We start from the raw sequence: 13,835 nt of genomic DNA on the forward strand, positions 1-13,835 counted from the left end.
GTAAGAATTTCAAACAAGTGAAGTAGCAGACACAGTGCTAAAGCATGCTGTTTTAACATTTACAGATAAAAGAGTCAGCAGTCAGTGACATGCAGACCCGGATTTAAGGACCTTAAATGGTTTGTGTGTATTTGCAACATGTCAGATCTTCAAAGTAAAACTGATTTCATCTCATATTTGGAAAACAAGTTAAAAAGCCCTACCCTCAAGAGTCAGAACGCATTAGATCTGATAAGGCTTCATGAACTCTTTGACAGTGGGTTTTCACAGGTTTGTCAACCATGAAAAGGGTGTCATTGAAGTCAGCAGCATTTAATGCCATGCTTACATATTTTACTAAAGTCATTTAAAAAGTTGAAGAAGTGCTTGTTTATTTTTCTTTTGGGATTATATTGACATATTTGTACACATTACAGATACCAGCAGTGCTGCTCAGTGCATAGGATGACCAGACGTCCTCTTTTACCCGGACATGTCCTCTTTTTTAGACTTAAAAAAACGTCCATGCAGAATTTCACAAACGTCCAGGATTTTGTTTTTCTAGAGCTTACATGGAATTTGGAGAAGCGTTTCGTTCACAAACTAGTCCCGCCCTCCCCTACTCCGATTGGTTCGCTTGAGTGAGAATGGGGAGTGGTGAAGTAGCCTAAAATCTTCGGATTTGATGGTCTGACTGCAGAGCTACCGTTATTGGTCGATAACCTTCTCTGTAAACATTTAATTGGTGAGTCTGCACGTCAGTAGTCGTCCACCAACCAGCCAACCATATATATATATATATATATATATATAAATATATATATGGCTTACCAGGGCCAGATCCATCAACATAATATTTACTGTTGAAAACCTGGAGAAACATGAAACACATCGGATTATGACATATTCCACCAGTCTCAAGTTCAATTTGACAAGATTGTACTTGTGTATCTGGGTATTACTAGTCAAATAAAAGCTTTAATGAGGTGGACAAAGCCTGTTTTGGGTAAATATGATATGTAAATTAGCATGAGCACTTGGTAATGATCTGATGGAGCAACTCTTGTTAGTTGCTAAGATTAATTGCTCTGACATTTCAAAAGGCACTGAATGAGGTAATGAAAGAGCACTGGAAAGTGAAGCTGGAGATGACTTCATGTGTATGTTTGATCCAGTGCCTGGACAATGCCACCGTGCCCTTTCCAACGTGTTTAACCGCGAGTTGTCATTTCTATCAGCGAATGGAAACTGTCTTGGACACAAAGTGACAGGGCAATCATAATCTAATCCACTGCTGCTAAAGATCAGATGCTTCAGCAGACACTCTACAAAGAGTGGTTCAGTTTCGATAAAGCTCTTTTCAGTTTTACATGTGAATAACAGTAAAGAGAAAAGAAGTGTTATATTTTATTCTATATGAAGTGGCTGTACACCTCCTGATGGAGCAGTGGCTCATTAATAATTCTGATTGAAGGCCGTGGTGTGCGCTGGGTCATGGTGCCAGATTTAATTAGAGTCAGTGGAAGAAGCTTTACCTTGACTGAGATTTGAAACTCCTTGTAGTCACCGTAAAAAGGGTTCACTCAGCGGCAATGCAACAGAGACGCCACCAGCTAGAGAGGGTCAGGTCTCTTTTTCTTTTATGTTTAAACCAGCTAATATTTCTCTGTTCAACACCACATTAAAATAGCTGAACTGCCAAAGACACTCTTTACTATTGGCCTGATTACGCTTTGTATAACATACTCAAGGGTTTCAGATCATCATCCAGTAAAATCACAGCATGTTTACATATGACCTTAGGCCCTGTTTACACTCTACAGCAAAGTCTGATACATGTGATATAATCATGGTGATTAGAGCAGCATCCAGTCGAGATACAGCACATGTGGAGCCCACAACAAGAAGCCACAACAATTCTGGTCACTTTCGTTTGTTTGTTTTTCCTTGTGAATTATAGATATTTGCAATTACACTGACACACATCTCTGACATTAGTGTGGCCAAAAAACCCACAGTGATTTATGATTTCTGGTTTGGGTATTTCTGGCTCTGCCTGTTCATGGTTCTGTTCACCTGTGGCCTATTCTATTAGCTCTGAGAGTGTTCAGTACTTTTACTTTTTTTTCACAAACTTGTAAGATCTCAGATACTTCCCTGGAATTCAAATTTAACTTAGTTGTTTTGTCACTTATTTTTTTTTATAAATTTGTGTTTCTCCAGCTTTTTTTCCCCCTATTTTGTTCCTGTTTTTGACCTTTTTTTTTTTTTTTTTAAATCAATGAAATATTGTACACCCACCCTGGCCGCCATTTTGGTCTTTGACTACAGTTGTTGGATTGATTTAAGTTGAGTGCCTCCAACCAAAACCCTGATAAATAAAGGTAGCAAAATCTGTGATGCAACAGAAGGCAAATATTTCACCCGCAAAGAATCTTTATTTTCAAAAAACTATTTACATTTTTTTTGTGAAGCCAGTAACCTGCTGCTAATACAGTGTCACTAGGCAGCCCACCAGATTTGGAGGATATCATTTATGTTAATTTAAAAATGCCCATATTGGCAAGCATTATGATGACTGAAGGAAAGAGAGAAGGACATTGTACCCTTCTTTTCACAGACTCATGCGCATCACTTATGATATGGCCAGCACACAGTAGTGCCAATGGTGAGGCTTTAATGAAACATGTAGAGAACGGGTCATCTAACCTCCACTCTGTGTTCTAAGAAAGCTAGAGTATACCTAAAGTAGCAATTTAAATGTAAGACGTTCATAATTTAATGACTGAAATCATTCTTCTACAATGGACATGTTGATTGTAAAGACCTATCCCATGAAGTCAAATATTTTGAATGGCAAAGTCTATGCAGATTTTAATGTCATGCCAAACGCAGAGCTCTGATTGGTCAGCCTGGTTCTAAACATAAATATTAATAGAAAAACAAAGTTCCCGTTAAAATACAGTGTCCAAAACTAGCAGTTAAAATGTGTTCATTTCCAAAATATGACTTCCAAAATAATGTAAACAATCTCTCAGGTGTGCTGAATGACATGTGAACATCATTCTGTACAGCATCGTGATATTTGTTCAAGCATCATGGCCTTGCTCACACAATGTAACTCTGATTTATGCACATTTTTGGAACACATTTCTTCTCGATCAATGAGAAAGTTATAACTATTAATGCACTGCTGAAGACTGGACTTTCATTTCCCACAGAGGGAGACCAGAGGAGAGAATATTGACATTTTCCTTTTGCCTTTCTACATATGAGCTGGTCTGCTGCTCTGATATTGGGCCGTTTGAAATTCCGCTTAAAAGATGTCCATGAAGGTAAAGTGTAAAAGTTCAGGGGGTGGAGGGAAGGAGTGTGAAGCAGTGTAAACAGGCTGATCTGTATTCACACTGCCAGCATCTCCCTCCACTCCCCCACATCAACAGCAAGATTCTTCTGAGCCGGGCTTCTGTTTAAAATGCTCACAACTCCACAGGCGCAGAGTGAGCAGCTCAGGCTCTCCGCTGCCATGGCTGGAACAGACTTTTTCTGAATGTAAACGACAAGGGAAGCGTCCCAAGACACACTGGGGTGTTTTGCCGTGTCCTTCAGTGCGGCCTGCATGCTTCTGTTTCTTAACATCTACTGAAGGTCACACTCAGTATTTGGTCCCTCATTTTAACCAGTTTATTTTCTCCAACAACCAGGACCCAGAGCGTACACACAAAATCAGCTCACAATTTGCAGACTGTGCTTGAGAATTTTTTAAGAGGTTTGGACTTTTACTTCATTTTCAATTTGAAATAAATGCACATTTAAAATGAACAGTGATTTCGGAAACTTATAATATGTGTTTCTTTATAATAACTGTAACTGAGTGTAAAGAACCTGTTTATGGTAAAAGAACCCACACAAGATGAACACCTTTTCTATCCATATTTTATAGCTGAACATTCCCCACCCAGAAGCATATGCCCAGAAAAAAAACCTTTATTGTTAGGCATGTATGGCTATATTTACTTTGTAAATGCTGATCATTTCATACTGTTTCGTACAGGCCATCACATCTTTCAATGAACGTTTCCCAAATATATGTAGAACTCTGTTGTATTCTCTAGTTGGAAAGTGAAATAAGTCACAGAGACCACATGGCTGACTAGAAAACATGATAACCTTTCCAAAATGTCATGACTGCATGTCCACAAGTTTGCAGACACTTCATCAAGTGTTGAATCAAGGGAATTAACAAGGAGTATATCAGGAAAGGCTTTACAACAGATGTTGGAACATTTCTGTGACAATTTGACAGCATTTATCCACAAGAGCATTAATGAGGTCAGGCTGAATGATAATTACGGATCACAAATACCACACCAACTCATCCCAAAGGCATTGTATGGTGCTCCATTCCTCCAATGTTTAAGTGCTTCACAGCCCGATGCTTTGGGACTTTACAACCCTCTAACCGGCTTTTTGGCATGTGATGGTGATCTAATGTAGCTGTTCTAGAGCCCCATTGTACTGGCAATGCTTTTCTCTGAATAGTATACAAGCTGTGTGATCACAACTGAGGTAAGTGCCTTCAAGTAGCTCCATTTCCTAATTTGGGAGGGCATGGTTGTCTGGACACTTTTGGATAGTGTACTCTCAATTTCTTTGGTGACTATTTTTCACTTTTTTTTTTTTTAAGAAATTAATTTTCTTAGTTACAGTAGCCTCACTGTGTACTTTCAATATCATCATCATTGGGCAAAATGAAGACCTTTTTAACATTTTACATTTCAACAGCTGTTTAATGAGGGCAAAGCTGTAGACAGCTGAGTGTAAATTTAATTCAGAGTATTTAAATGTCATGATATTTTATATCTGCATGCAGCAGCAGATTTCTATCAGGCTTCACTGGATTTTATAATAAGTCCCAAGGCTTTGGCGGGTGTGGTCTAAATGATGCGCTATCAATTTGTCATTAGGTTAATGGACCTCAGCCACAGTCAAATCATCTGCGTACTACAATTTTGACAATGGTGAATGGACAGTGGGCATGAAGAAATAAGCATCCATCCTTTTAGAACATTGCTTCTGTCCTACATTATCCGAGAGGAATGCAATTCAAGAAACCACAAATGTTCTATATATATATATATATATATATATTTTTTTTTTATCTGCCTTGATTGTTGGGCTTTTCCACATTATTCATCATCTTACTAACAAACACACACACACACACAGTGTCTCAATACCTAGCGAGCTGCCTACATAGACAACATTTTGCAGCATCAAACAGTATTTCATGTTTAGTCATTTTATTTTTGATAGATCAAGGTGTTTGTAAACAAGCATACTAGCTAGCTCTGCTGGCTCAGGTCATTGTTTCAGGTTGGCAGATATTCTTAATAAGGTTTTATGTATAGATGTATCGATTCACTTTTTGCTGGACTGATGTTGGCAGAGGGTGGGAATGATCTCATTTATTAAAATGCTGCATACTTACACAGGCAATATGAAGCAAGGCAGCTCACTATGTATTGAGACATGCCCATAGTGTCTGTAGACTTCTGACATCAAACAATTATGAAAGGTCTGGGAACAGTTACAGGTTACAGTTACCTTTCTACTATAGTAATCCATTTTGGTCACAGCTGTCCAGAGTGTTCCTCAGAGCTGCATGAAGAACATTTGTATACTCTCTTCTGAAGCCTTCTTCCTGCTGTAAACAAAGAAAAGGCTATCCCCTAGTCACTGTAGGGGGACTGTGATAGCAGGTGAGCCATGTCTGGAGACAGGAAGCATCCAGGAAAATCATGGATGAATGGAGCAATTTAAAGCTGCTTTGCGAGGAAACTCATCAACACATTGGTCTCAGACCGCCAGGGGTTTACAGCACGAACCAAAAATGTTCACATGAGCAGAAAACGATATAAGTTTAGCCAAGGGGGGGAAAAACAAGTCTGTAGACCAAACAACAGTTCCTCAGGCTGCCAATTGGCCACATTATTCAGTAAAAAGTGGAACACTGAAATAGCAGACTCTATAGTAACGCCAGGTCAAAGTTCATTAACTCTCTTGCGTCGGTGTAAGTTTCTTCACCATTTCATCTTCTTGTGTCCTTGAGAGAAAAAAAAATAAAGGAATGAATATTACTAAAATTTTATTCTAGTCGCTGAAATTGTTCTTATATAAAGCAATGGGCAAAAGTTTTAGTGCCTGGGAAAATGATATGCAAAACCATTTATCAGGGCTCTACAAATGTATTAACCAAAAAAAAAAGAATAATTTCTTTGCTGTATACACACCATTTCTGGAAAAGATAGGATATTGTGTTAAATGCAAAGAATATGGGCTGGGTTTCTCAAAAGCATTTTAGAACAAAGAAGAAAACTTAAGTGACAGTAGGAGCATCACACTGAACACTTGATCTTAATACACTGAAAAGTTGTTCTTAATGCTAAGATGTTTTTGGGAAACTGGGCCCTGATTTATTAATTCTCTTTAACCCATATTTAACTGACAAAATACACCGAGGTAATTTCCAGTCTGAATTGGCTGCCTGCAACATGCTCAGAAAAAGTTGAGATGCAAAAAAAAAGAAGAGGTATATTCAAGGCACACCATTTTAAAAGATCCCACCAAAAGTAAATTATTTGGAAGCCTATGATGTTGTCATGGATGGGTTAAACAAAAATAATAATTATAGGAGCATTGTAGGGTCAAGCTTTGTAGAGGCATCCTAAAAAGGCTCAGTAGGCGCTTTTAAGTAAAGATATTTTGTGTCTTACCACTTTGGGCCAAACATCAAACATTTCAAAAGCAAACTTTCTCAAGACAAGACTGAAAAGTGCTTAGGTCTTTCACCATCTACATACTATAAAGGGAATCTGGGAAAAGCTCAGCTCATGTAGGGCATGGAACCCACTGCTAAATAAGCCTGATCTTTAAGACCTCAGGAGCAATTGCAGGAGAAACCATCATAATACTCTGATTAATATATCTATATGGTTCAGGAGTACCTTAAAAATCTATGGTCACTGAACACTGTATAAAGAAATGCAACCTTGAACTCTACTACACAGTGAGAAAACTGTACATTATACTGTACAAATTGCAGTTAGTTTTTGGCATGGACGTCGTTAGACCTGCTTTAGGGGGGCTGTAGCCGTTGCATATCTGGAATATTGCTTTCTTGACAGAATACACACTCATGGTGTTGCCATCCGCTTGGTAAATTATGAAATTGTGAAAATAATTAATGAACAATTTAAAATAATACAGTTATTTTAAACTGGTAATACAGTATTTGAAAAAAATACATCAGATTCTGCTTTACCATTGTTGCAAAAGGCTACTGATGGGCACTGACCGTCCTGATGGCAGTTGGCTTAATAAATGTTTGACAACAAAAATATTTTATCTGACTGACTACAGTTGAAAAGGAGTGCGTACCTGTCCCAGGCCTCTGCGTTCCTTATTTTGATTTCAGAAAGGTGGCAACCCTACACCTAGGTGTATTTAGGGAGAAGGTGTAGTGAGTTTCCTGACAGTAAGTGCCATTTCAATACAAAAATAAAGAAAAACATTAATTGACCAACTTGAAAAGCTACTGATGCACTAGTTGAAACAGCATTATGCAGCGGAGGAAACCTGATTATTGAAGGTAAAATAAGCCTGCTGAAAAAGTCAGTTAAAATGTTCATGCATTAAACACTAGTATTTTATGTTTATGTTCTTTCCTGACATTATGATTGTATATTTTACATATCACTGTCTATAATGAGTTAATAATTGTTCACAGCTCAGTTTTGTTTGTCTACATGTAGATGGATATTCAAAGTTTTTGAAAAAAAAAAAAGCTCCTTGTGGCTTTGTTTATCTGTACCTCGTCAAAGAAATTTGCTGCTATGAGGCAATTACCCCAGACCCCCTGGTTAAAGCTTAGCCCCCTAATCATTCATCTCTAGTGACTGCCCTGGCTTTTGGGAAAAACATACATTATGTTCTCTGTGTGAAAAAAACATCTGGACTGTTGTAAGATATAAATGCAAAAGTCAATAAATATCATGGTTTGGGGCTTGGTCTGTGCCCAGGATATGAGAGACATATGCTGCCATTAAAGTGATGTCTTTTCCTGGAAAGTCCATGGTTATTTCAGCAAGATGTCAGACCACATTCTGTACATGTTACAACTGTGTGGTTTAATATATACAGATTGCATGCATTGAATTGGCCTGCCTGTCCATATCTGTCACATATGGCACATCATGAAGGGGAGAATCACAGACTGTTGAGCAGCTGTAGGCTTGTATCAAGCAAGAATGAGCAAAACTTCCACTTGCAGAACTTCAGCAATTAGTATTTCCAGTTCCCAAAGGAACAAAATTTGTAATACAACATGATGTAATGCAGTGGTAACACTGTTCAAAACACTTGGAAATATTTTTGGGCTTTTGTCAGTTAAATGAATGACCAAGAGAAATAACAAATCACTGATTTTGGTTTGTACTGCATTTCTTTTTATAATATATTAGTCAAATGTTTGGACACACCCACTCAGGGAGGGTTTCCTTTGTTTTGGACCATTTCCCACATATTGTGAATATACAATCAGCTTCATGATGTCGTCACTGGAACGGCTTTCAGTGAACAGCTGTGGCCTCGTCAAAAGTTCATTTTAATTTGTAGAACTGCTCGTCTTCTTAATTAGTTTGAGACCATACACTATGGGTTGTGCAGAGGTTGGACTGGTACACAGTTCTATACAGTGAATAGCCCTATTCCACTAATTAATTATGAGAAGATAAGTCCAAACTTTTGACTGGTATTGTATCCATACATACACACACATATATATATATCTCACAACTTGTACACGTACACGTACATGTGTGTCTGGACCAAATTACACAGTTGTACAAATGTTAATACACATATCCTTTGTATATGCTGAATATAACATACTGGGGAAAAAATATAAAAACACGCGGCCTATGTAATTCAGAATAAATTTCAAATTTGATGTTTTATCAGTTTAATTTTGTTAAACGTAGCCTGTAAATAGTAAATATTCATTACAAATGCCATATTTAGGAAAAACTGTTGTAGAGATTCAGCTGTAGAAAATGTGATCATTTATTTACACTTAGAAGCTCAACAAAACATATAACTTGACCAGAGGTGTCCAAATGTTTGCATACGACTGTATATACCCCATATATATTCTTTATATCTCATTATATAGAATATATATTTAAAATACATTCTTATACCAATGCATATTTCTATTTCCCTATGTCCGTCCAAAATGTGTATAATAATAGAGGGCACAATTACAGGGAGCAGTATTTGTATACAGCATAATTACAGGTGGAAAAACAAAGATATGATGTTTAAAAAACATGTTTGTTAATATGCTCTAATAGTATGGGTGAATGCTATGGCTTTATATCAATCTTTAAATATTATATTTCATAATTATAGAAGTTGCCTAGAGCATGAATCAATATTGTGCATAAAACCAGAACAAACCTTTGATATTAAGTTTTGCACTGGACTGAACCCATTGCTACAAAGATGTATATGGATGCGTGTTCTGAAAAACATACACACAAAGAGCAAACCATTTATTCCTCTGCATATAACTTTTAAGGCATGTACACACACACACACACCCACACACACACACACACACACACACACACATATATATGAAACAAATACAGTTGTATGCAAAAGCTTGGGCATCCTTGGCCATACTGAGCTGATTTTGAAGTGAAAAGATGTGATAGTACCCTCTGCAGCAAATAATAAAAATATATATATATATATTCAGCAAATGTTAATACACACTTACTATGAATTTGATTAACTTAAAAATATGACATATAAATGTTTGGACACCCAAACCTAATTAATACACCGATGATAATCACCACATTAGGACCGGTTAGACAGGTCAAGGATGGTCATTAGGAATTTTCAGCTAAGCATAATACATCCTTGAACTCTTCAAACATTGTGCCAACTCTCAACAACTGAGCAACTGGGTGAGGCTTTGAAAATGAAACTATATTTGATGTTTACAGAGCATGGGAAGGCTATACACTGATATCAAAGTGCTTCCTGTTCACAAAACTAATTGGTAAAATGTCATTAAGAAAACAGCAGTTATGGGGAACTGTGGAAAGAGCTCTTTAAATGCTTGCCAGTAAGGCAAAATAAATCTACTATATGACAGGTGAGGAAATCTGAGCTGGTACAGGAATGGTGGCGCTTTCTACTGTGTTGAATTGGTCGCACAAACATAATCTGTACAGAAAGTATTTTTCGAGAGAAAACCTTACCTGTGACCTCCGCACAAAATTAAATGTGTCAATCATGCAAAACAACTTTACTAACAAGGATTTCCTGATGAGCTTCAAAATATTACTTGCTGGCCACAACCACCAGAGGTAAGTACGGAGAAAAAAAGAGCAGAATTTGATGAAAATAGCACCTTGCCAACGGTAAAGCATGATTTCGTAGCAGCCAGTGGCAAAGAGAACACTTCACATATAGACAGAATAGTTTCCACTAAATATCATCAGATTCTAGAAGCACATGTGACATAGTCAGTGAAGAATCAGATGTTGAAATGAGGCTACGTTCTAGCTGCTGACTCCTAGCTGCCTACAAATAGACATGATTGTCTCTTAATCTGATATAAAAGTAAATGCAAAAAAATGTGATTTCAACAATAAAAAGAAGCTGAAGTACTTCTTTTCACTTCAAGAATCAACAAATATATAACTGGTCAGCGGTGCCCAAACATTTGAATATGAGCATATATATAAATATAATATTTAGCTGAATAGATTATTGTAAAATCAGTATTATAATGACCTCTGGATGGTTTGTTGCAATCTGATCATATAATTATATAGAATCATCTCTCTTGTTTAATGTATAGACATGAACTAACACTCACCCTGGTGGTTTTTATCTTGTTCCCAGAGTAGCACATCCAGCCAGAGTTGTCTGGAAGAGTCTTGCATTCCTCTCCTTCCAGACACGGCTCCATCTCACACCACCATTTTCCGATTACTATAGAGGCTGTGGGAAAGAGCTTGTGAACACAGAGCCTGGACCTCAGCAGACCAATACAGAGCCTACTTTATAGAATTAAAGGAAAGGTAAATAATATTTATATTACCTAAAAAAATAAAATAAAATAAATAATTTCCCAGTTGGAGTGTAACTTCCATTTGGCAGTTTATTTCAAGAAATACACAGACATTAATTATAGTGTATTTTACTATCCAAATGTTTGTAGACACCCCTTATTATTAGTGAACCAAGCTTTTTTTTTTAAGGCGCACCACTTGCGGACATTGATGGTCATTTGTTGCATAACTTAACTGCAAACTCTGGAGCAGTTGCAGATGGATCTTAAGTCATCAAGCCTAATGTTAAGCATCAGTTAGTAGGGCATAAACCCTTCAGCACGGGACTAGAGAATGGGGATAGTGGTACCCTGTCCAATATATTTAAAGTGAGTTGGATTAGAGTTTGTGATACAAAACCAATAATTCAACATTACTTTCTGACCTCACCACTGCTCTAATGAATAAAATTATCATAGCAATTTTCCCAGTCTTCAGTGTTGAACCTTTCAGATGGATAGAGGCTCTTTTTACAACAAAAGGAGATGAAACTACTTTTTAAATCCTCTTTTAATTCCTTTAATTCCTCATTTTAACTCCTTTTAATTCCTTCTTTTATTTATATAAATAAATGTATTATTGTATTTCTGAATAAATGCTGGAAGAGCACATGCACATATGTTTTATTTATTTATTTATTTTTTGCCTTTTTCAGCACTGCGGTTAGAGTGAGGTTGTGGTAGCATGTACGAGTGGATCAGACACAGCAGTGCCCTCTGTCGATTCTAATAGACACACCTACACTGTTGGTCCACCTTGTAGATGTAGTCAGCACTCTTTTGCTGCAGATGTAGTTATCCTGTAGTCCTTGACAAGGAGGCATTTAGAATGGAGGCTCCTAGGAGGCTGTGTCTACCAGTGCAACATACACTAACATGTCACCGCCACAATCTGTTACTGCTGGGAATCCACCACCCAGGTCATACCTGTTCTTTAAGAGCATTGCTGTGCTTTTGAGGGTACATTAATATATTGTTATCCATACTGATTTTGTTGGATTAAATTTGGGTTAGCTCACAGACCTCCATGAACAAAGCCGCCGGACACACCCCACTGCTCTCAGAGACTTACAGATAACTAGTAGCCTTAGAAATGCTGATGAAAAAATGAATACTGTCTGATCCTATGTTGTTCTGGCAGAAATTCTTCTGAACAGTTGGCTCATTCTATAGAATGTATGCTGCATTTTGAATAGCCCGGTACTCAAGTGAAATGTTCCATTTGTTCATTTAAATTCATTTCATCCAGCAGCATCTAGAAGTCTAATATCCCATGCTTGTAATTCTGGCCGATTTGCTGCCAATAATAGAGGGAAATTGACATAAATACAGTTTAAGTACATGGTTCATTTCAGGGGCTTGTCAAAAGAGCAGACATTGTAAACCTTATAAAAAGCTATCAATTTCCCCTCACTTCGCTCTGTGAAAGTGTGATCATTTTCAAATGGCACGAACTGAGGCCATTATACACAGGGAAAAAGAGCGATCTAGCACAGTGAGAGATGATTTATAAATGATGTGCTCAGAATGCTGAAAGCATTTTAAGCTCTTATCATGCAGACAGTGGGTACGTAACAACAGGATAATAAGGATTTTAACTAAGGTTACTGGAATAAGGTTACAGGACAACTGCTGTTGTGCTCGGTCGAAAGTAAGGAATCATTTTGTGTCTAGTTTGGAGTTTCATAGCAGAAGTTTGATTTTAATTCTTAGTCAAAGTACATTATAGTTTATCTTCAGAATTGAGGCAGAACACTAAAACATAAAAATACACAAAGAAAGGATAAAATGTTGTATGAGACATTCTTAAAAAAAGAGATGGTAACCGGTGTGGCACCATGTATAGAGTGAAGCACTGAGCAGACTTTATTTATTTGAGCTGAATCCTCTGTTTTCCTTTGTTTACTTGACGCCAAAACCCATGGACATTTTAGCAAGTATGAAATCACCAATAATAATTATATTATTAATATTACAGGTACAGGTACAATACAGATACTGTCACCTGTAATATTAATAATGTAATCATTATTGGTGGCGATATCTGTATTTAGGGTGGCACGGTGGCACAGCAGGTAGTGTCGCAGTCACACAGCTCCAGGGGCCTGGAGGTTGTGGGTTCGATTCCCGCTCCGGGTGACTGTCTGTGAGGAGTTGGTGTGTTCTCCCCGTGTCCGCGTGGGTTTGCTCCGGTTTCCTCCCACAGTCCAAAAGTGGCGACTCAAAAGTGTCCGTGAATGTGTGTGTGTGTCTGTGTTGTCCTGTGAAGGACTGGCGCCCCCTCCAGAATGTATTCCCGCCTTGTGCCCAATGATTCCAGGTAGGCTCTGGACCCACCGCGACCCTGAATTGGATAAGCGGTTACAGATAATGAACGAATGAATGAATATCTGTATTTAGAATTATTGCATAAGAAAAATACAACAACAACGGCTAGGACAGATAGTTAAGTGATTATGGCACTATAATTATAAGCAGTTGGCAGTCCCATTAAATGACATCACAATGAGCTTTCCAGCTGTCTCACATGAGACGTTTATCACATGATAATTGTTGCTTGGGTCAGTTCCTATGTTTGAAATGTCCAGTGTAAAAATGTCTACTTGAGTTTGAGCTGTTCAAAAGAAAATTGTGGATTTGCTTGGTATAAGTTCTTCAATTTCAC

The 13,835-nt window shown here is 37.6% G+C and overlaps 1 protein-coding gene across 2 annotated transcripts in view; it reads right to left on the reverse strand.

Moving 5' to 3' along the window:
- Positions 1-3,791: 3,791 nt before the first annotated feature.
- Positions 3,792-13,835, reverse strand: part of tafa1a (TAFA chemokine like family member 1a) — a 67,049-nt gene continuing 57,005 nt past the window's right edge. The window contains exons 4-6 of one of the 2 annotated variants that reach the window (XM_066671891.1): positions 10,937-11,061; positions 9,499-9,562; positions 3,792-6,085 (exon numbers count right to left, since the gene is read on the reverse strand). In XM_066671891.1, the coding sequence (XP_066527988.1) occupies positions 9,536-9,562; positions 10,937-11,061 (152 nt within the window). In that variant the 3' untranslated portion in view covers positions 3,792-6,085; positions 9,499-9,535. The remainder of the gene's footprint in view (positions 6,086-9,498; positions 9,563-10,936; positions 11,062-13,835) is intronic. The other variant, XM_066671892.1, reaches the window with a different exon arrangement.

Source organism: Hoplias malabaricus, chromosome 5 (genome assembly GCF_029633855.1).
Source record: "Hoplias malabaricus isolate fHopMal1 chromosome 5, fHopMal1.hap1, whole genome shotgun sequence".
Classification (NCBI taxonomy): domain Eukaryota; kingdom Metazoa; phylum Chordata; class Actinopteri; order Characiformes; family Erythrinidae; genus Hoplias; species Hoplias malabaricus.